This window comes from Fundulus heteroclitus, chromosome 5, assembly GCF_011125445.2.
Source record: "Fundulus heteroclitus isolate FHET01 chromosome 5, MU-UCD_Fhet_4.1, whole genome shotgun sequence".
NCBI lineage: Eukaryota > Metazoa > Chordata > Actinopteri > Cyprinodontiformes > Fundulidae > Fundulus > Fundulus heteroclitus.
Genome location: NC_046365.1, coordinates 35,808,669 through 35,831,735, shown reverse-complemented (window position 1 = coordinate 35,831,735; position 23,067 = coordinate 35,808,669). Strand labels below are relative to the sequence as shown.

Genomic DNA, 23,067 nt, shown 5'->3' with positions numbered 1-23,067 from the left:
AGCGCCAATTCACAACACGTCATCTCAAGGCGCTTTACAAAGTCAGTTCAATCAAATCATATGGACAGATTGGTTAAAAGGTTTCTGCCTAAGGAAACCCAGCAGATTGCATCCAGTAATTGACCTGCAGCATTTACTCTTCCTGGATGAGCATGTAGCCATAGTGGAGAGTTGCTGGCATTGTGTCGTTGACTTTGCAGCAATCCCTCATACTGACCATGCATCTAGTGACAGTGGAGAGGAAAATTCCCTTTTAACAGAAAGAAACCACCAACAGAACCAGAACCAGGCTCAGCGGGAACGGCCCTCTGCCACAACCAACTGGGGGTTTGAGAAGACAGAGCATCCACACAAAAAGAACATCAAAGCATTGATCTAGTAATACTTTCAATGTGAGATAAAAGTAAAAGGGTAATGGTAGTAGCAGTTTGATTGGAGGATATAACTAGGAGATAAACACAGCTAAGCAGACAAACTTTGAGCCACTCTTCAAGTCTAGAGGATGGAAAAGAGCACATACAGTCAATTGTAGTAAATGCTTAGTTAGCAGCTATGATTTCAAGAGAAACAGAAACAAACAGAGTCATCTACAGGAGAGCATGAAGTTGTTGGCAGCAGTAGCTCTGGTGATACCCCCCCTTCAGGACGATGTCCAGGGCGACTATGCCAGACCAGATGTCACCGCTATGGAGAGAAATAGCAGAAAGAGAAAACATTTAGTTAAAAGCTGAAATGAAAGTAAACAATATAAATTTGGAGAGTAGTAGGAGAATATAGCCAAATGAGGGAAAATGGAGAAGCACTTTACATGGACTGGAACAAAAATGGTTGAAAAAGACGCAACTTTGAGAGAGCTCAAGGAAACATGAAAAGGTTTCTCTTTGGGCCACTTTAAAGTATCATAAGAATGTATATATATATATATATATATACTATCTATCTATCTATCTATCTATCTATCTATATCTATATCTATCTATCTATCTATCTATCTATATATATATATATATATATATATATATATATATATATATATATACATGTATGTATTAAAGTTTATGAGCAGCTCCACTGTGAGAACAGCATTTCCCAGAATGCTTCAGGAGCAGCTGTACAGCGTCATGGGACACGCCGGGGTGGGGTCGGTGCGCCACAGAGAGTTTATGTTAGTGGGTTTCCTCCTCCTTGTCCTTCTCTCCTTTTTGCTTCCCTCTCTGCAGGCCGATCTCAGAGCTTCACCTGACGGCTACAGCTCAGCGGTAAGTCCCGCTCACACCCAGGTCCGGGTCCGACCCAGCCGGACAATTTTAGGAAAACTTGATGCGCATCCGCAAGGAAACAACCTGTGGAGTTAAAAAAAAAAAGAGACAAACGCACAGACGTCTGTCCCCGGAAAGGTTAACAGCTGCCAGACTGCAGAGCAGGAAACTCGATTAAAGCTGATAAGATAGAAGTTAAAAATGGTCGAAGTTGTTGTTTCCCCCGGTGGTAGAATAAGGCTTCTCTTTTTTTCCCCTTGCAGATTTTCTTCTAACTGCTGGAAAAACCTTCAAAGATCTTCAGAATGGTACGTTTCGTTCATCTTTCTCGGGTATTAACAAACAGGAAAAAGACACATTTCTTATTTAAAGCTATGGTCGTAAAGTCCAGAATTTAAACCGTTATTTATGCAAATAGGTTATGTGACCCCTTGGTTTTTAACTCTCTGAACCTGTGGCCACGCCCATTCCACTCACAATCCTCAGCCTTTCCCCACTCTGTCTCTTTATTTGTTGTCAAAGAGGCTTATTTGCTAGGTAAAAAAAAAAAAAACTAATTTCTAAACAGCAATTGTTCTGCTTTTAAACTAAATTATGTGGCTGTTATTTCAGTTTTTCTAAGAAAGGGGAAAAAAACAGGAAACATAGGGTTAGTATTTCAGTTTCTACAAAAGTTAGAATTGGGGTGATTTTTTTTTTTTTTTTTTTTTTTTTTCAAATGAGATCTTTGAAAATGTAATGAAGTACATTAATGTATAAAATCATCAAGGGTTCATCAGGTTTTCTGTGTAATAAGGGCGTTTTTGCTCCCGTGGCATACACGGAGCTGTCGTTTGGGGAAGTTTGCTGCATGACTCACTGTTGTGGGCTGTTTTCCATTGGGTGGGCCCCTTTCCACGTTTGCAGTCTCCCTCCATCCCTCCTTTAAAAGCAGAGCAGCTGTCTCTCTCCTCGCCAGGGTGGAGTTTGTATGTTACAGTCCAATAAACTAACCAAATGTTAAACATCCATGTATAGTAGTCAGTTGGGAGGAGTTAATTCATAATTTTTTTTTATCTCTGGGCTGAAACTGTTTCCAGATATTTCATCGTGTCTCTAGTCAGGAAAGCTTTCACATTTTGGGATTTTTACATGTTAAAATAACTAACAATTAGACATATGTAGACAATAAATAAAAAACTATTATTTAAGTAAATTAATTATGTGGAATGAAACATGACAAAATTACTTTTTTTAACAAAATAATTCTTGCAACATTTGTTTGCACGCCGCTAACTGAAGCCCCTTTTAACTTTCACTTTTCTTGTTTGAGTTGTTCAGGTTGACTTCCTGGTTTCCTGAGGTATAAAGATATGACATAGAGGCTAAGCCACTCTTTATAAAAGGGATAACAAAAATCAACTGCATGTAATTTAAACAAGGCAAACATCATAAGTCAGGATATGGCAATAAGAAAATAGCTCTTCACCTAATCTCACTTCACTCGATAAGCAGGATATGGAGAGAGCTAAAATATCTCCAAAGCTCTTTTTTTAGTGAACTGTAGCAAAGGATAGCATATTTTTAGATAATAAATTCCCCATAACGACCCTTATGGTGTAATCTTATTGCCAGACAGTTGTTTTTGGAGTGATGCAAGGAAAGAGACTTTGCTGTCCTGCCATGATGAGCGCAAAGGTGTGAAGTTTGCTAAACACTAACTGCACCTTTTTAACTTGAATGTTCTGTCAAATGCCACCAAGGCTGAACTTTTTAGCAAACAAACTCTACATGTAGATCTGATGCGAAGGGTAAAAAAGGCAACATCTTAGGCCCACTGTTAAGTACGTTGGAGGATCTATCATGCTGTGGGCCTGTTTTTCTCAAAGCCCATTGGAAGCTTATTAGTAAGCATATCGTAATTAAATATTTAAAATAAAATAGATGTTTTGTTAATACTATTTACAATGATACATTTTCATATTTTAAATTTCATCTACACTAAGGGAATATTTAAATAACTGTTTACACTGTCTACACATGGTTTGAGCAATGGATCCAGCATTTCGAAACACCAAAATGTGCCCATGTGAAACTTTAAAGTGCAAAAATTTGGCAATAACGGCATTGCATGTGCAGAAAGACTGACGCAAGTTGTTGAAGAAACAGCCTTATCACATCCAAGCTGTTCAGTATTTGAATTACCGGTATTTTACAGTTAACTATAAAGCGTGTTTTATGGCATAATGAGGCTCGCCCTGTCGTATACCCATGGCTACGCGGACAGTTTCTATGACAGCCTCAGTTCCTCTGTTAATGAGGGGAGGAGAGACGTGAAGTCAGTGATTTAGCAGCTTATGTGTACACATAGAAGCTCAGCATGTCTCCGTGTCTGAACTCGCTCAGCAGACCGTGCCACACATTCCAGTGGAAATTGGTCAGAATTGTATCAGTTATCTTCCCAACCAGCTGTTTGTCTGAGCAGCCAGCAGAGCCCCCAGATTTGATTTAGCCCGTGATGCTGAGTGTGTTGATGATGCAGAGAGGGAAGCCTGTTGACATGTTGGCATTCCTGCCTGCTGAAACGAACACGGTCCTCCCTGTTGGCTCGGGCAGTTTTTTTTTCACCTCCATGTTTTTCAGGCTCAGAAATCCAGAAGCATTCCAGTGGTTTTCCTTTCCAAACATCTGTCTCTCTTCTCTCCTCCTCCTAGAAAAGAAAAAAAACATTACTGATTTAACGCAGATGTGTCACAGTCTGAGAATTTTTTTTCAAATGAATTTTAATTTGGTTCTAAGATTTGTTTAACTTATTTTTTTTTGGCCAGTGTTACTACATTATCACCTTCAGTTCTGGTTAGTCAACTGTTTTCAAATTTTGTGCAAATGTCCATATCAATTAACTAATAATCAAATTGTGTTGCGGTTACTTTTTGGCCTTTTGCTCCTGCTTTCTTTGACACGTGTCTCCCAGGAATTCAAAAAGCAGATTGTACCAGGTACATAAAGATGTAGAAACAGTTTGTGCCTATCTTTGCATCAGATGACAGCTGATCTCGCTTTCACTACAAACACAGCAGCTGTAAAGACAAACAGAGAGTAAAATATTTACTCACAGGGAGCTCCAGGTCTGAACAAGTATCCTGAAAGGTGTAAGAATGTCTTCTACCCGTGTCAGGCCAGGAGTGTGCTGGGAATGCTGTTTCTGAATAAGATATGGAGGTTTTTAAATGTACCGGTGCAGTTTAACTTGTGCTTCCTTGACCTTGATTACATCCTGGTATTTTATTTTACTTTGGTTTCTTTTGCAGCATAGTGGCTGGCTGTGCTTCTACATGGTTTTTAATTTATGTATAAGTAACAGGAATTATTATAACAACACACACACACACTGTATTATTGCATTATTTCTACCTTTGGTGACGTTCCTGCATTTAATTTTTGAAACTTCCACGGTACAACAGGTTGCCTTTACCACATGTGCTTCTCTGATCAGGATAACATCTAGCTGTTTTTGCTTAATACATGAAAATATATGCTTATATGTTGCATAATGAGGACATATATGAGGTCTTCATAATTTGTTTCTTAAGGTTGAAGCTCTTAAGAAAACCAACAAGGCAAAACACTGCTACAACAGGAATAGTCTTTTATTTATATATATATATATATATATATATATATATATATATATATATATATATATATATATATATATATATATATATATATATAGACCTGTCCAGGGTGAACCCCGCCTCTCGCCCAGTGAACGCTGGAAATAGGCACCAGCACCCCCCGCGACCCCATGAGGGAGAAGCGGTTTGGAAAATGGATGGATGGATGGATATATATATATATAAATAATACTTCATGCAACAGAAGACAGAATAAATTCTACCTTCTTTTACCCTCTAAAAAATCGGACTATCATGTAAAAACTGCATTTCCTCTCTTTCTCTGATGCTGAAATTAAATTGATCAGAAATATTTTAGTGTGACTAAAATCTATAATACTGGAAAATATGTTTTCACCGCACTGTAGCTGCACAAACAGTGCATTAAATAAGTATGCAAAACTAAAACTTGCCGTTTGAGTTTGAAAAGTATACTATTTAATTTAAATTGATCATGTTTCACCTTTAGACTATAAAGGACATGTTTAAAATTTGTAGCTGATATTTAGATGTTTGTTTAAATTAAATATCTTATTTATGAATCCTTTTATTGATGCATATTTTACTTCTTTTAATTCTTGTCCTTCTGGTTTTGTTTCTGCCAAGTTTGAATATTTTAACTACCAGTTTTTTCCCCTTTGGTAATGTATGATGAGAAATCGCCTTTTAGTTATTTTGTTTTACAGCAATGCAGCAATGCTATTCATTTACAAAGTCCCTGTCAAATAAACCCATTCTATTGTTTTAATCTAAGAAATATGTTTTTCTTTCCTGGTTAAATTGTAGTAAAGGAGACAAGAGGTGTTAGATGACACAATGAGAATCTGCAGAACGAATGATGAAATATAAATATTGCTGTGGCCCAGCTTTGACAACACAAAAAGAATCCAAAAGGGCTACAGATGCACCATGGGCGAGTAATTTACGCAGGCAAAAATAGATACAATTTTCAGGTAAAGTCCTTTAGTTTATGGTTTATTTCTCCTTTGCAAGCAAGCAAACAGAAATGGACAAACATTTTCCTCCCTGCTTCTCTTGTGCTGGTAAAAAAAAAAGCATGTGCCCACTGTTATGGAAATATTATTCTGAAGTCACCATGGCCTCACGCCACTCTGACATGTGAACACGGGCCTGCTGATTGCAAGTCTGTGCGGGATGATGATTGTCTAGGATAGACTTTGTTTTGTCTCATGCCAAGGCCACTATCGAGTACTAGAGAGAGCCGAAAGCAGACTGCAGCGGGACCGTGGGGTGCGATTACTTTCCATCTATGTGATCTCTGCTCTGTTTCTCAATAAAAGTGCTGGAACGTCATCACTCCACCGTTTTCTTATTCAATAATTCTTGGAAGCCAGTTATTGTTTAGAATTCCAAGCACACCCACCCAGGTGCATACTGGTCCTACCACTGACAGCCTATTTATAAACTTAATCTAGCCAAATTGCTCATAACTAACCAGAAACAAAGCAACCTAACATAACTTGTCCATTATTTCCTTGTTTCAGGCCGGCAGAGGAACCGTTAAAGCCAGCGCTAACTTCAACGCCAGTGCAGATGCAGAGGTTCTGATGAAAGCCATGAAAGGACTGGGTAAGATCCTCATTCTGTTCCCAAAATGGGAGCCAAAACTCCCGCAGGCCAGTGAATGTTGCAGGGGAGTTCCTCGCTGATGGGCCACAGTGTAGTAAGCAGCGATCTCCACCCACTCAGACAGCAGTGAGTCATGAACACGTGAGCGGCTCAGTGTAACATGAAACTCCTCTGTGGGCGCAAACGCAGGTCTGCTGACTCTGAGCTGTGTTTATGTGGGCTAAACTGATCCAACCAAGAGTCCTCCTGAACAGAGTGGGCCTGTTGTTGTTGTTACGTAACACAGATATCATGTGAGCGTGGTTATCGCGGCTTGGCTGAGTAACCATGGTGCTTGTTGCTGTAGGGACCGACGAGGATGCCATCCTGCAGCTGCTGACAGCTCGCAGCAACGGCCAGCGGCAGGAGATCAAGGCTGCCTACAAGACTCTGTTTGGGAAGGTGAGACGGCACGTTGATCAGCTGATCCACGCGGCAACACTTAAACCAATAACGAAGAGTCAAACTGAAATCACACTGACCCCCCTGATATTTCCTAGTGGTCATAAATTCAAGTAATTTAAAGTCAAAACAGTTGTTAAACCTTCAAATGAAACATTAACCTACTACAGGGCATTTAGGAGAAATTGCAGGTTGTCTCCGGATACTCTGGCTTTCGACCGGAGTCCAAAACCGTTGAGTTGATTGGTTGTCTAAATTAGCCTGAGGTGTGAGTGTGTTTTGTGCATGGTTGTCTGTACTGTGTCGCCCTGTGTTGGACCGATGGGTGTATCCTGCCCTTTACTCAGTATTTGCTGGAGATGGGGACCCGCTTAACCCTGAAAGAAAAAAAGAAAAAAGAAGTGGATCAGACAGCTGCAGCTGATCCAGAACGCTGCTGCCCGCGTCCTCACTAATACTAAGAAAGTAGAGCACATCACCCCAGTTCTAAAGTCCTTCCATGGCTCCCTGTATCTCAGAGAATAGACTTTAAAATACTTCTGTTAGTCTATAAATCCCTGAATGGCTTAGCACCTAAATACATCACAGACTTGTTATTAGGGCATCAACCTTCCAGACCACTCAGGTCTTCTGGCTCCAGCCTGCTCTGCAGAACCAGAACCAGAGCTAAACATGGAGAAGCAGCATTTAGTTCCTATGCTCCACTGATCTGGAACAAACTTGCAGAAAATTGTAAAGGTGCGGAAAGCCTGAGTTCTTTTAAATCAAGATTTAGAAACACATTTGTTTAGGATTGACTTTGACTATTCTAGTTAAACATCATTAGTTCAAGTTTGTAGTCCAACTGTTTTTAGCATTTGCTTTTAGTTTCTATTCTCCCATGTTTTATTTTGTTTCTACATTTTATTCCAACTTGCTTTTATTCTGGTTTAATTTCCTATATTTTTATCATGTAAAGCACTTTGCATTGTCTTTGTGCTGAAATGTGCTATGCAAATAAATTTGCCCTGCCTTGCCTAGCAAGGTTAAGTGGGTTTAGTCAATGGATGTTTGGATGTTCAAAAAGAATCCGGACCCAAGAATGAAGAATATTTTGTCAGTGAGGCAAAATTACTCTTTGGCTGCTCTGGTTCCATTAACAGTTCACATTAGAAATAATGAAGGTAAAAAAAAAAGGCTGACAAACAGACAGACAATGAACAAGGGTTACATTCTATTTAATTATTTTTTTTTAACATCCAGGAGCGTCACAGATAACAGATAATAAGGTAGTAGAGTGCTTATTGCTGTTACCATGTGGAGGATGAGAAGAGACATGTTCAAAGAATGTGATTTTTGAGCGCATCGTATTCATGATGCTGTAACTTTAAGGCGTTTATATCTCTGTATCTTCATGGCAGGACCTGGTGGACGACCTGAAGGGAGAGCTGGGCGGTAAATTTGAAACGCTGATCGTGGCTCTTATGACCCCGCCTCTTACCTACGATGTGACGTGCCTTCGAAACGCCATCAAGGTAACGGACATGAGGCTGATGAAGCTTTCAGGGACTCTCAGATTAACGTGTTGACAGTTGGTTTTCTAAGATTTTGCCAAACTTCACCTGTAGGGGGCAGGAACGGATGAGAAGGTTCTGGTGGAGATACTTTCCTCCAGAACACCTCAGCAGGTGAAGGACATTGTTGCTGCTTACAGAAAAGGTGAGGCATCCAGACAAATGCCCTGTTCATCACCTGATTATTAGCCGGGTTTAATGTTTAACTAATCTCTACCTCTGAGTAAACATCAGAAAATAGCTTGGCAGCCTAACTTTTGCCTCATTGATTCCCTGTTTTTTTTGGAGAATTCTACTTAAGCTGAAGGGAAAGCTAAAATGTTGGTTAAAGTTTGGATCTCTGTGCTTTCACTGTACACTATAATTTGAGTGGAAAGCTGTACAAACCATAAACATCTATTGTTTTTTTTTTTTTCCCCACCTAAGCACATCCAGTACTAGACCAAGACGGCTGCTAATGTCTTGATCCTTTAAAAAAAATCCAGTTAAGAAGCGGCTTGGTTTTAGTGAGCCAGAGATAAAGCTTGGTGCCGCTTCATTACGTCACTAAAACATCTGTTGTGAGAAATGCTGGATTCTTACGGTGCTGTTTTCTAAGTTTTTTGTGTTTGCTCACCGAGCAGATAGATGGTTTAAAACAGAGTATTGGAGGAAGTTCAACAGAGATTCAGAGATAGAGACTTAATTGATATTAAAGCACCTCTAGAGTCTAGCTCATCCTCGCTTGGTGCCAACATCACGAGTGAAGCATGTGGTCATAATGTTATGGCTCATTAACAAGTAGTTACTGCTGCTTACAGCTGTACATTTTGTTTTTTGGAATTGTGTCTGTTTTTGGTCATGATTATCACATCCAACCACAACAAGGCTTTTTTTCCACCTAAATTCTGGACAGTTGCTCTATCTGAGGTGTTAATTTGACTCGAGGGGGTTGTTTGCTTCAATAAAGAGGACTCTTGGATTGTTGTGAACCCAAATAGAAGGAGAAGAAAAACTTGTGTTTTCCTCAGAGTACGATGACAACTTGGAGGAGGATGTATGTGGGGACACGTCTGGTCACTTCAAGAGACTCCTGGTTATTCTGCTTCAGGTCAGTCTGGGCATTTTCAATTCTCTTGTTTTCTCTTCTCTTTTAACAGCAATTAAAAAACAATAAAAAATCTCTTTCCAGGCAAGCAGGCAGACGGGAATCCAGGAGGGTAACATCGAGACTGACGCTCAGGTGAGTCTGCTTTTCAATTTTTATAAGGCTTGATTGCAAGACAACAGCCTATTGCAGCCCAGTGGTAATTTGAAGCAAGTGTCTGTATTTTAGTCTCCTGTAAGGAAATTAGGTTATAGGATTCCAATAAATATATCCTTAAGGAGGAGGTTGCTTGGAGCTGTCTTGGTTTGATCACAAGTCATATTCTAATGGTATTAAATGATAAAATGACATTTACCCAGTCACACATTGATCCACAGATCAGTAGAGGCAACTTGAGGTTAAGTGCCTTGCCCAGGGGTACAACGACATGTGACTGGAGGAAGCTGAAATCAAACCTACAACTTTTGGATTGAAACACTCCACCTATTTGCCGATATTGTATTTTGGTAACACAAGCTGCTTCCTTAGTAGAGGCCCATTCTGGGCCCCGGCATCCATTGAACCCTTCTGTCCTGAGAAAAAGCCACATCTACTCCACATAAGCATTTTGTTTATATTTGTAGACACTGTTGTGCAGATATCATGTGTCGGATTGCTCCGGATTATCCGAGGGCTGCTCCTGCTTGGTTTTTGGTTTAGGTCTGGGCTGCACCGGGAGCAGACTGGATCACTTCAGTGCTGCTTTAAAGGGCTGCATAGGTTGGGCAGCTTGGTTAAAAACCTGGGTGCTGAGCCATTTAATCCACTTAAGTAAGAAACATAACTTTAAAAAAATGAGTATGAAGATGCACAAGTAGCCCTTATAAAGCTTGCGGTAATGTGATCATGTCTGGTAATATCTGGTAAAAGATGAGCAGAAGCGTTCTAGGCTGAGTCCAAGAGATGTAGAGAGGATTGTTCAAGAGGTGAAGGCATGACTACAAATTTTCAATGACCTTTGTAGGAAATTAAGAAATAACACATAACTAGGGGGATTTTCCATTACAGTCATTTCAGTTCCATTTTTATTTATTGTAAGAAAATATAGCAACAGTTGAACAGAGGCTAGGGGGGGGAGGCCACGAGTTAAAAAGGAAACAAAATTTGGATGTCATCAGCATATAGTAAAAGGAAATGTACTTCCTGTATTGCTATAAAAATGGTGTAGAGGAACCAAAATTGACCCCTGAGGAACACCATGGGATGTACATGATATGCTGACTGGAATAGACTGTTAGGTTATGTAAATTAGCTCATGCCCTCTATCATTTATCGTTGACATAGATTCTTATCCATCCAGGATACGGCATCCGCAAGGCTTCCCTAAAGGCAGCTGGATGTCCCGTCACTTTGAACAAGTCCAAAATAAAGCTCGTTAGCCAAATCTGAGGGCATTCATTTCAACCTTTTCTCTCGTCCAATTTAACTTTTTAAATGTGTACGGTGTGTATATATAAATTACAGAGTATGTTTGCAACAACTTGTTGTTCTTTTCCTGCTTGCAGGCTCTGTTTAAAGCAGGAGAGGAGAAGTTTGGAACTGATGAACAGGCGTTCATCACCATCCTGGGAAACAGGAGTGCCCAACACCTGAGGAAAGGTTTGTTTCCCACATGAACGCTGGATATTACGTAACCGCTTGGAGCAAATGTTTCTTTTGATTCTTTGAGAAACACACGGGCAAACTATACAACAAGTTGCTCCTAAAGCCAGTAGATCAGAGATCTTTAAGGTTCTCAGTCAACCGTTGTGAAGCTTCTTCTGTCAAAACTAAAATCTGGAGCTTTATTTCAGTGTTCGATGCCTACATGAAAATGACCGGATATGAGATGGAGGAGACTATTCAGAGGGAAACTTCTGGAAGCTTGAAGGACCTGCTTCTAGCAGTGGGTAAGAAAAACTGACAGCCCTTTTTTTTCGACACTTTCTGTTAGTTTTTTTTTTTTAAGTTTAATTTACTGTTTCTTCTTCTTAAATGACCGTATGCTTTGATTTTCTTTTGAAGTGAAGTGTGCCAGAAGTGTTCCTGCCTATTTTGCCGAGACCCTTTACTACGCCATGAAAGTAAGACGAAAAACAGCTGCAGAACCTGGCTACTATTTTTATTGTATACTTCCTATTAAAGTCATAGTTGATTTTGGGTTTTCATCAACTCATAAACTTGTACACAGTTCGCTTCTTGCGACTCTCAGTGATGTTCAAAGTCTACCGTGAGAGAAGCGGAGCTACAATGAACGGCTAACACCGAAGCTAACCGCTAAGCTAACCGCTATGCTAACCAGATACATAAACTAGAAGAGCAGGGTTTTGTTAGTTTTTATTGGCCTGCAGCTCCAACAAAGATCTATTTTATTATTTTTCTGAATACATAATGTATTAACTACTTTCAAGATGGAAGGACAATTTTACCCAGTATAATAAAAACTGTTTTTGAACAGGATTACCAAGCTTTAAAGGCAAGATTTGAGTTAAATATGTATTGACTGTATATGGACTGTATACATGTAATTATGTTTTTGGCTTTCTTTTTGATGATCTATTCAAAATAAATAATAAAAAAAAGGTTAAAAAATATTGCAGGAAATCACCTAAAGCCCTAAGAGTATAATGTGTATATCTTTGTTTCAGGGTGCAGGTACAGACGATAACACCCTAATTAGAGTGATGGTGGCCCGCAGTGAAGTCGACATGTTAGACATCCGTGCCGAGTTCAGGAAGAGGTTTGTTTGCTCTCTGCATTCAATGATCAAGGTGCGTACGCACAAAAATAATGCCCTGTCCCACTGAAACGCTTAGGAAATGATAAATAAGGTCCCCAATTATTCTTGTTCGTATTACAGGGAGATACCAGCGGTGACTACAGGAAGGCTTTACTGTTGCTCTGCGGTGGAGATGATGCATAACTTCATCAGCAGTTCTTGACAGGAACCCACCTGAAGTGGCTCCTCATATAAAGTTCTGTTGTTTTTGTATGAGAGAATATATCCATCAGGTCTTTTAAATCCAAATGTTGTCTTTGAAAGGTAGCTAACATTTTTCCACGTTATTGCAGCTTTTTCTACTAATATGATTCATATATAATGCTGAAGGACCAGATTACAGTCGTATTCTTTGCACTTTGTTTGTCAGGACCAGTGTATGCAACATTAAATGTTTCACTTATTGAAATTTAACTGAGTTTATTGGTTCATTCTTTGTTTTTGTTTTTTCAGCGATACTAATTTCTATTACACATGTGGTACTGTCAGTGGCCAGGAGGGGGAGACAAAGCAATTTATATGAAAATTGCAGTGGAGCTGTGAAGCTCATTGGACTCATTTTACAGCAAGTCGTAACTGATTAACGCAACAAGGCAGTTTTTTACTTCTTCATTTACTCTGTGGTGTAACAATTTTTATTTTATTTATTTATTTTAGTTTAGTGTCTTCAACGTAAATAATGTGAAATCTTGAGCATCGTCGCCTAAAGCTTGTTTTAAAATGATGATGCATTTCAGAAGTTTTTTTGTGAAGGGCATGCACTGAAAAAAATAGAAAACAAACATCTGTTGGTTTCCATGATGGAAATAATAGTAAGATTTTGAAACAGGAGCTGAAGAATTGTGTAACTTAAGCAGAAATTACACTGCTGAGATACGTTGATCTTGGTTTTAAGTATTCATTCATCTTGAATCATCACTCAATCTTTGGAAATGTACTTGAATGACACAGTTAATCCATCCATCCATCCATCCATCCATCCATCCATCCATCCATCGTCTTCGGCTTAGCTGAGATTGGGTTTTGTGGGAACAAGTCCAGGAGGGACAGACAGACATTGTTCTGTCCCCAGCATCATCATCTAGTTCATTCTTGGTGACTCTAAGGTGTTCTCAGGCCAGAGGGGATATAGAGTCCCTCTAGTGAGTTCTGGGTCTTCCAAGGGGTCCCCTCCCAGTATGATGAGCTCTCTGTCAAGTCAATTTTATTTATATAGCGCCAATTCATGATGTGTTTTTATTTAGTACTTACCTGTTTTACTATGTAACACTTTGGGATTTGTATAAATATAAAGTGCATTACAAATCCTATGTATTATTATTATTATTATTATTATTAGATGTCATCTCAAGGCACTTTCCAAAGTCAAATTCAATCAAATCCTCCAGGTTGGTCAGAAAGTTTCCTCTCTAAGGAAACCCAGCAGGTTGCATCAAGTCTCTCCAAGCAGCATTCACTCCTCCTGAAAGAGCGTAGAGCCACAGTGGACAGTCGTCTGCTTTGTTGATGGCTTTGCAGCAATCCCTCATACTGAGCATGCATGAAGCGACAGTGGAGAGGAAAACTCCCCTTTAACAGGGAGGAGAACCTCAACCAGATCCAGGCTCAGTGTGAACGCTCATCTGCCTCGACCCACTGGGGCTTAGAGAAGACAGAGCAGAGACACAGAAAGCTCAGAAGCTCACATTGACCCAGGAGTACTTTCTATGTTAGATGGTAATGGCGGGTGATCGCAGCTAACAGAACACCAGACCAGTTGTACCTTCTAAGAAGAGGAAAATGACAGAGAACAAATAGGTAAAAGATGAAATAACAAGCTTGTTGATGGGATCCAGGAGCTTTTTGTGAGTCTGCTTTATCCATACTAACAACTCTGTGTGGTTGGGATAATTTTATCAATTGTTATTCACAGAGCCCTTTTCGTACACAGCATAATCAACGCAAAGTGCTTTATGTAAGAAAAATAACAAGAGGCAATGACATACAAACAACAGCAAGGACAAAGTAGAATAAATAATGACTGAAATGCATCATGATCCTGTTGGAGTGACTTGTGTCCATTTTCAACCATCTAGCTCTAGATTTGAGGTGAGGTTGAACAAATTTGATGGAAGTCCTCCTACATTAATTCATCCACCTCGTTCACTGCACCAGCCCTGCTGCCTCGCAGCATAACGCCTCCACTACCATGCTTGATAGTTGGTAGCCTGTTCTTAGGACTGACACACTATTAGCTTTCTTTTCTCTTCCTTCCCACTAATCAAAACAACAGATAAATGTTTATTTTTATCAGTAACTCTTCTTCTCTGACTTTAACCAAAAACTTTCAAATCAAACCATAACACATCAGTTCATGTTTTAAGTCTTAGATCATCCTTCATTTCTTTATATTTTGCTTCCAATGAGCCGGACTTTCTTCTAAACTGTTTTTTCCCCAGTAATATTCCTTTAGATTAGTGTTTTTGTTTGGGTATATGGAATTTATAGTCATTTCAGATTAAACACATGACAGAATATTCCAACTCAATGAGATGAACGTGTTTTACAAGTTTGTTTAGATTAACAAGTTTTACTCAATGAGACGAACAAGTTGTAATAGTACTGAAAACTTAAATTGAATCTTTAGGGTCTTAGTTGTTGCTGTCATGAAAACACAATTTATTTCAATTTCTTTAATTGAATGTAAAGAGATACCAATAATTACACTTTGAATAAAGAACAAATTGAGGTTTTGCATGACCATGTATGTATATTAACCTGTTTTGTATCATTTTCTCATTCTTTAACATGTTTTACTTTTAAAGCAAATCACTTTGTTGACTCTTTAAGTTGCAGCAGAAGAGACAAACTGTTGTCAGTTTCTGAACTCAGAGGATTCCTCCTCTCCTCTTTTTCTCATTGTCTCTCGCTCTCTGTTTGCTCTCCTCTGGAGTTAAAGGAAGAGTCCTCTGAGGGTTTTTATTACGCCGCTCTCACCGGTCTCCTTTTCATGGAGATGGATGCTGCTGAGAGCCAATCAGGTGGTGGAGAGGTGGTGTGAACAGCAGATCGTGTTGTCGGACCACCTCGAGTCCCAGGAAGATAATGCCCCCAGCTCCTCCCACAGCGCATGTTCGCAGGTGCATGAGGGTGTGTTGTGCTGTGCATTCATGCAGCTTTGCAGGTCAGATTAGTGGAGAGTTTTGTTTTAATGGGTGAGGGGTGTTTGCCATTGTCTGGTGCAGTTCCGTCACCCCCCCCCCCTCCTCAGACACACTATACCCACTCTCTGATCGCAGCGTCTGACGCAGGATGAAGTACAAGCAGCAGATTACATCTGAGCTGACCCTAATAGGGTGCATTTCATGCAGAAATGGTAACATGCCAACCAATGCACTGAGCGATGTCTTTGTTTTACCGTCATATGTCAGTGAACACAGCCACCGCCTGTCCTAACATGCAGTGTTGTGAAAAAGCATGTGCCCCCCTTATAGATTCTTTTTGTATTTGATTATTTCATCTTTAAAATGTAAAAAGCTATGCAAACCAACCTGGCCCCAAAGTGAGAAAGTAATTGCACCCTTCGTTAAATCATAAATTAAGTGTTTGTTTTTTTGGTTACACTTTATTTGAAGGGGTCTACATAAGACTGACATTACACTGTCATAACCATGACATAGCACCTGTTATGAACATAAATGACTCTTTATGAATGTTTATGACTGTTGTCATCAATTGTCATTTGGTAAATTATAACACTATTAAAGCAAAGTTGACATTGTTTAAAATGTCTTTCTTATGACAACTTGACATTAACAGAGACAAGGTTAAATTTAGGGCTTGATTTGGGATTAGGTTAAATTAAGATCTTGATTTGGGATTAGGTTAAATTAAGTTTAGGGCTTCAGTTGGGATTAGGTTAAATTAAGGGTTTGATTTGGGATTAGGTTAAATTAAGGGTTTGATTTGGGATTAGGTTAAATTAAGGGTTTGGTTTGGGATTGGGTTAAATTAAGGTCTTGATTTGGGGTTTTGTTAAATTAAGGGCTTGTCATAACAAAGACATTTTAAACAATGTCAATTTTGCTTTAATAGTGTCATAATTTACCGAATGACAATTAATGACAACAGTCCTAAACATTCATAAAGAGTCATTTATGTTCATAACAGGTGTTATGTCATGTTTATGACAGTGTAATGTCAGTCTTATGTACACCCCTTTGAATAAAGTGTTACCGTTTTTTTACTTACCGTAAGTAACTCAAGCCTTTTGACTTTAGACAGCCGGGATGAGGTGGGCTAAAGGATCTCACAAAGCAACACATGTTGCCCAAATCTAAAGCAAATCTAATGTGAGAATAAAAGCCACGGACGTCTATCAGTCTTCGTTAAAGATTACAGCTTTTTAAGGGTTTGGGAGCCTAAAATGGAGAAATTATGTAACAGTGGAAGAACCTTCCCAGCAGTGATCTAACAAAATTACCCAAGGAGCACCCAGAGAAGTTATTGAGAAGCCCAGACCAGCAGCTGAAGGACAGCAGGCCTCTCAGCTAAGATCAGTGTTCATGAATCAACAAGAAGAAAGAGACCAGGTAGAGGTGGCCTCCACGAGTTTGCTCCTGGACTTCAGGGGAAGCAGCAGTGATCCTCCTCTGCTGTCCATCAATGGCCATGTGGTCTAAAGGGTAAACAGCATTGAATTCTGGGGGGTGCAGATTGCAGATAACATGACCTGGTTCACTAACACCACTGCCATCACCACAAAAAACATCCTGTAGAGGGACAATAGAGAGCATCTTGACTTACTGAATTACTGCCTGTTATGGCAGCTGCTCTGCTGCAGACGATAAATCCCTGCAAAGAGTTGAGGATGGCAGAAAGAGTCCTCTCAGCCTTCACATCACCTTTTTTGTGCCCCATGCCTTCTGGTAAGAGGCTGCAGAGCGTCTGGGCCAGAACATCCAGAGTGAAGAGGAGCTTCTGTCCTCAGGCCATCAGGGCAATAAATCATCTTCACAAGCTGCACTGATTTCCCCCTGTTAACACCAGGGATGGAGGAAATACAAACTTTTATTTCATTTAGTTGATGTTTTACTGCGATAGACCGGCGACCTGTCCAGGGTGTACCTCGCCTCTCGCCCATTGACAGCTGGAGATAGGCACCAGCAACCCCTTGCGATCCCACAAAGGATAGATGTGTTAGAAAATGGATGGATGGAGGGATGGATAGTTGATGTTTTAGCTGGTGTCCCTGTGTGTAGATGCATACGTGGACCTTCTTTTAAATGTTGTTTTATTAAACACCATGATCCGTGTGGAAATATAGCTCACTTGTGAAAGTGCTGAAGGTGTATGACAGAGGCAACGATAAACAGGACTCGGCACGGTGTGGCAATACTTGGTCACTAGGGCCTTCCATTCAACGACTGAGTATAATTCATTGATAGAAAATGGAAACTCTGTATCCTTTCGTCCATTTGATACCATGCCGTCCCACGTGCTCCTCTACTTCTCCAGAGTGTTTAATCTTGCCGGCCGCAGCCTTCTCTGCTTTCTCTATTTTCGCTTGGAATCGGACGAGACACCTAAGCCTGAATAGCATTTTCAGCGTTGCCACCATCTCCTCCGTGGTTGCGGAGAATAGAATAGAAAACAATAGAGTAACCCTTTATTGTCCCTAGTGGGTGTATCAGTAGCAACTAATTGAGGTTTACAAGATAAGAAGAAACACTGTTCTGGTTTTTAAAAAGTAGCGTATAAAGATTAAATGCAATGTGTAGGCTGATTTGAAAGTGTACAACACGTGAATGCATAAAAAAAACCAATGAGGGTAATTACAAAAATTGACAAAACTGCAACTGGCAGCAGGGATAAAAATAACTTCTGCTGCTTATAAAGTCAGCTTTATAGCTGCCGGGAGGAAGGATCTGTGATAACGCTCCTTTCTGCACCCAGGATGCAGCAGTCTGTTGCTGAAAGAGATCTCTCTCGCTCTGCAACAGCTTCATGCATGGACAGGGTGGTGGGAGACACTGTCCATTAGTGATGTTATCTGTACTGTAGCCCTTCTGTCTGGGTCAACAGGGCATCCCAGGACATCGCTGGCCTTCCTTGCTGCGATAGTACGGTCAGGAAATGAAGCAATTCACTAGCATGTTATGAGGAATTTCAGCAAAGCCCCTCACATTTAGATGTTTTTGCTTGTATTCCTATCAAGATTCAGTGGTGTGATGTCACATTTCTAACCAGAATATGATGGGATAGAAAAATATTTGTGGTGACGCATGAAGAAGGCTTTTTCTCACAGGTTTTGACAGGGTGACCGTGAATGAGAACAAGATCATTGTACCTTGTTGTTTTTTTTTTTTTAACTGAAACACACCTTAGGAAGGATCTTTTCTTACTGAGACTTCTCCGGTTGGTTGGCAATTGGCAGCATCTGCATGTATAGAAGGAAACATGATGAGACATGAAACACGAAGAGAGTCGCATACCTGAACATGAGTCAGATGAGATGATGATTATTGCTAATTATTTTTGCCTCAGGCTCCTCTCTCTTTCTCTCTTTAAGACATTTTAGAAGTGTGAGAGTTTTTTGAGTATATTTGTCCTGTGTGTGCATGCAGAGGCTTCACTCTGAATCTCTGACCGTTGAACATGTCGAGATCATTTAATGAATGAATGAGTGTGGATATTCTGGGACAAATTCTTTCTGTCTGTCTGGTTGAGACACTTGACTGCTTAAGACCCAAGAACTTTAGTCCAAATATAGGCTTTAGACACTTGAAAAGACTGAAAAGATAGTTTTTTTCTTCAAACATATATGTTTGATCAATTGTCAGCCTCATTTACAGATATGTCAGAAGAAATAAAAATGTGTTTGAAGAGAAATTGGTACTTTTCAGGCATCAAAACGCCAATGTTTAGATTAAAATGATCAAGTTTTAAGAAGTTAAGTCTGAGGGCTTCCCTGGAATCTGTTGAATTGGTCTTTATGAGATCTTCAGGCTTTCTGAAGGTCTTTCAGAGTTTTCAGTTCGGACTTTAGATTAGTTTTCACTCATTTTTAGATTGAGTACAAAAGCTGAACATTTTTCATATGAACGTCAATGTCACAGTTTCAACTTTACAGCATTTTTACAACATGCGAGTTGCACCACACCAAGAACTATTGATAGAAGTCAAAAGAGAAAAAGAAACAGAATACATAATCAAAATAATTAATTTGTTTGAAAGAAGTACAAATAATGTAAAATATATTTATCAAGCCTTGACATATGATCTAGTCATACACAGAAAACTCAAACCAATGAGATGGTCAAATGTTCTGTTGAAACCGGAAATCTGTTTTGTTTGTTTTTTTTTTTTTTTCTAATTTCTTGCATCCAACGTATAAAAAAAAAATCAAAGACAGAAGCTCAGAAAAAAGCTAAATCAGCAAATAAGAAAACCAGTAATAACAAATATGACATTCATGTTGTTTCAAACCCGCTGCAGTTTATGTTCATGTGTGAAAACCGACATAAAATGAACTTAAAACCAGGACATATGATATTCCTGGTTCTTCCTGAGAGATATGTATTCTTTCCTCTTAAATTTTAAAAAGACAGAACAATCAACTCACACAATGAGAGAATTACGTACAAGTGGACGGACTCCCGCTTGCATGGTCACCCCGTTGTCTTCCGCCTCATTGACCTCTGATCTCTCCTTCCTCTCTCACTGTGTGCAGGTGCTGGAATGAGATGTGAGCAGTCAGGTTTGTCATTAAACGCCCTCTCGTTTGCTGTCAAACCCATTTGAAAGGCGGAAATCCTCCTCCGAGGGCAGGCCAGAGGTGATGCGGGTCAAGAGTGGACAGGAAAGCTTTAATATCCACATCTGGCGGTGCACTTGTTCAGGAAAGGCGTTTAACCTGTGCACCTCGGTTGCTTTTGTTGCACACCTCTACAAAAAGCGGCCCCCTCTTGTAAATGTGTCTTAGTGTAGAATAATGTTTAGCGGTCTGCCATATGGATCTAAAGATGTGTGGCTTCTGATGGATGCCAGGTAGAGGGACTTAATAAGACATCATCAAAACTATGAAGGGAGAGAAAAAAAAACTTTATTGTCCCACAGTGGGGAAATTCAGGAAAAAAACCCTTGAATCATCTTTTATGTAGTAAAAACAAACAGTTAAAGAAACATTTATTGGGGAAATAAATACATTGTTGTTTTAGATGGTTGATAAACAGAGGTAGAAGAAAATATGACAAAGTGTAAAAAAAAGAAAATCACATTTTAATGTTAAAATGCAACTTTTAACATATTTTATGTTGGAAACTATCTTAAATATTCACTTGGATTTCAGTGTTTTTTTAACTTATGTTCAGACCAGTCTTTGTGAGACACAATTTAATGCCTTAATTATCCATTAAGCAGCAAAACATGGCTAAACAAAGATGAGGATATCAAACTGAAGAGTAAAAGAGGAAACAAGATTAATTCTTTAACTTTACTCACACCACAAAAACACCTGCAGAAGACTTGAGTATAATTCTAAACTATGGGTGCAATTAACAAAACAAAATACATTTTAAGCAATCCATTTTAAAAAATACCACTTGAAACAGAATGAATCAATAAGTTATTTAACACTAGCTATAAAGAGTTTCACAAGTTTAAAACACATTTTACAATACCATGCTCAATAATTAATTGCATTTGACCTTTTTTGCATTTTGCTCTGGTAGAACCAAAACCACCAGAGCACTTTATTTGGATTTTGTGTAATTGACCAATAAAGGTGGCACAATTATGAAGGAGAAGAAAAATCATACATGCTTACTTTTTTTTTTTTTACAAATTAAAATCAGAAACACGTGACATGCTTTTATGCATACAGACCCCCTTTACTCTCATACCCCTAAATAAAATCAAATGTAAACAATTACCTTCAAAAGTCATCTTATTGGTCAATAGAGTCCATCTGTGTTGGAATGGCCTAGTCAAAGTCCAGACATAAATGAAACTAAGACTATGTGGACTTAAATAATGGACACTCTCCGCAAGCTGATAGAACTTAAGTTACTTTGGAAAGAAGAATGGGAAAAATATCTCTATGAGCAAAGCAGACACTCCCTAAAAGACTTGAGGATGTAACTCCTATGGGCTGCACACCACACTTAACAGATTTTTACAAGTAAAGCGATACAAACTAATTCCCTACCTTGTGTTGATCTATCATCTAAAATCCCAATAACACACATTAGGAGTTAGAGTAATGGGTATGATGATGAGTTATGATGTGATTTGGAATCTAAAGAAATAAGTCATTTGAGGTGGACCCAGCCTTGAACACAGGGCACTTAGATGGGTAAACTGGCCATAAGTTACCATATTTCACAACAAATTTGAGAACAAATGAATGAATTAAAGCCCTGTCTGTGTTTGGTGTTTAATAAACAGGTCCTGAGGTAAATCCTGCATGCGCCCTGAGTGTGGCCTGACTTAGCAGTCTTCACTCTGCACCAAGGACATGAGAAAAGCGCAGACGCTGGCCCAGGAGCTGCTGCAATACTCCTCCGCTGTTCTCTGGTGATCTGCGCGCTTTACGCACGCCGCTGTCGTCGCGTGGAGAGGCGGCGGCGGCGTCGTGGGAGCACTCGTGCTTTTCTTCACGCTGTTCGGATCCAGCCTGAGATGCGCCTCTCCTGGCGCGCGTCTACACATTCCGACTCTCACCAGCGCGCGCCTGTCTGCGCACACTTTGCGCTGCAGCTTCTTGAACGCGCGCGCCGCTTGTTTCCAGAAGGCTTTGGGGTCGGAGTAGTAGCCCGCACAGCTCCGAGGTCTGCCCAGGTACTCGCAGCTCGTTTCGGTGATTCCGCCGTGCCCCCGTGCCCCGGATGTCTCGCAGTGCACCCGCACCTTCACCGCGTCTCCGGCTTCTCCCGCGCTCCACGTGCACCGCATCCCGTCTCTGGTGGAGAACTTCCCGCCGCCGATCTTCTGCGGGATGCGGGGCTGCTTGGCACCAAAAGCCCATGGGGATCGGTGCTCCAGAAGAACCAAGACCAGCCACAGAGGGAAAGCTCTCAGCGGAAACATCGCCGCTTTAAGCAGAAAAAAAAAAACACACACAATTTACCTGAAAATGAAGAAGAAACGGAAGAGGATACACACTAAGACACAAAACAGAATATTTTGTTGAGATCGAAAGTAATTTGGGTTTTCAGGCTAAGTTAAGGTATTTCAGGATGCTGAGTCAAAGTATTTCAAGTCTAATGTTAAATGTTGATGTTTGAGTTAACTGATGACGCAATATGATTTGTAAACACCGAGGTATCTAACTGAAGAAAACAACGTTTTAAAATGCAAACTAGCGACGATTTACGCTTCGAAAATATTAAAGTTACCATAGCTGTAAATTCATAGACCGTTTTGAACAGCAATTAATAATTTTACAGTAGGATACCACACTTAACGCATAGACTCAAATAAATCACACATGAGACACTGGGACTTACCAGAATACTGAGCGTCGCCGTGCGTAAATCTACACGTTCTGGCTCTCTTTGGTCCGGTGCATGGCTTTTCAAAGCATAGCTGTGCAGCACGCCCACCATTCAACACACACAAAGAGGTGGGTAGTTACATTTGCATTTAAACCAGTAACTTTCTGAAAGATTTTTTTTGAGTAGTTTTACTGCACCATACCCGAGTA

The 23,067-nt window shown here is 39.9% G+C and overlaps 2 protein-coding genes across 2 annotated transcripts; one reads left to right on the top strand and one right to left on the bottom strand.

Annotated features, from left to right (window-relative positions):
- Window positions 1–1,125: 1,125 nt before the first annotated feature.
- anxa5b (annexin A5b) lies at window positions 1,126–12,797 on the top strand. The gene is made up of 13 exons (XM_012869863.3): window positions 1,126–1,259; window positions 1,523–1,567; window positions 6,421–6,505; window positions 6,852–6,946; window positions 8,347–8,460; window positions 8,554–8,644; window positions 9,510–9,589; window positions 9,671–9,721; window positions 11,131–11,224; window positions 11,419–11,514; window positions 11,630–11,688; window positions 12,253–12,375; window positions 12,465–12,797. Exons 2-13 carry the CDS (start codon window positions 1,565–1,567, stop codon window positions 12,525–12,527), a joined length of 954 nt encoding a protein of 317 aa, XP_012725317.2. The 5' UTR covers window positions 1,126–1,259; window positions 1,523–1,564; the 3' UTR covers window positions 12,528–12,797.
- Window positions 12,798–21,189: 8,392 nt separating this feature from the next.
- On the bottom strand, window positions 21,190–23,067 carry LOC105931316 (fibroblast growth factor-binding protein 1). Its single transcript, XM_021320283.2, has 2 exons — window positions 22,871–23,067; window positions 21,190–22,456 (listed from the first exon to the last, which is right to left on the bottom strand). The coding sequence occupies exon 2, from the start codon at window positions 22,449–22,451 to the stop codon at window positions 21,852–21,854; it is 600 nt and encodes a 199-aa protein (XP_021175958.2). The 5' UTR covers window positions 22,452–22,456; window positions 22,871–23,067; the 3' UTR covers window positions 21,190–21,851.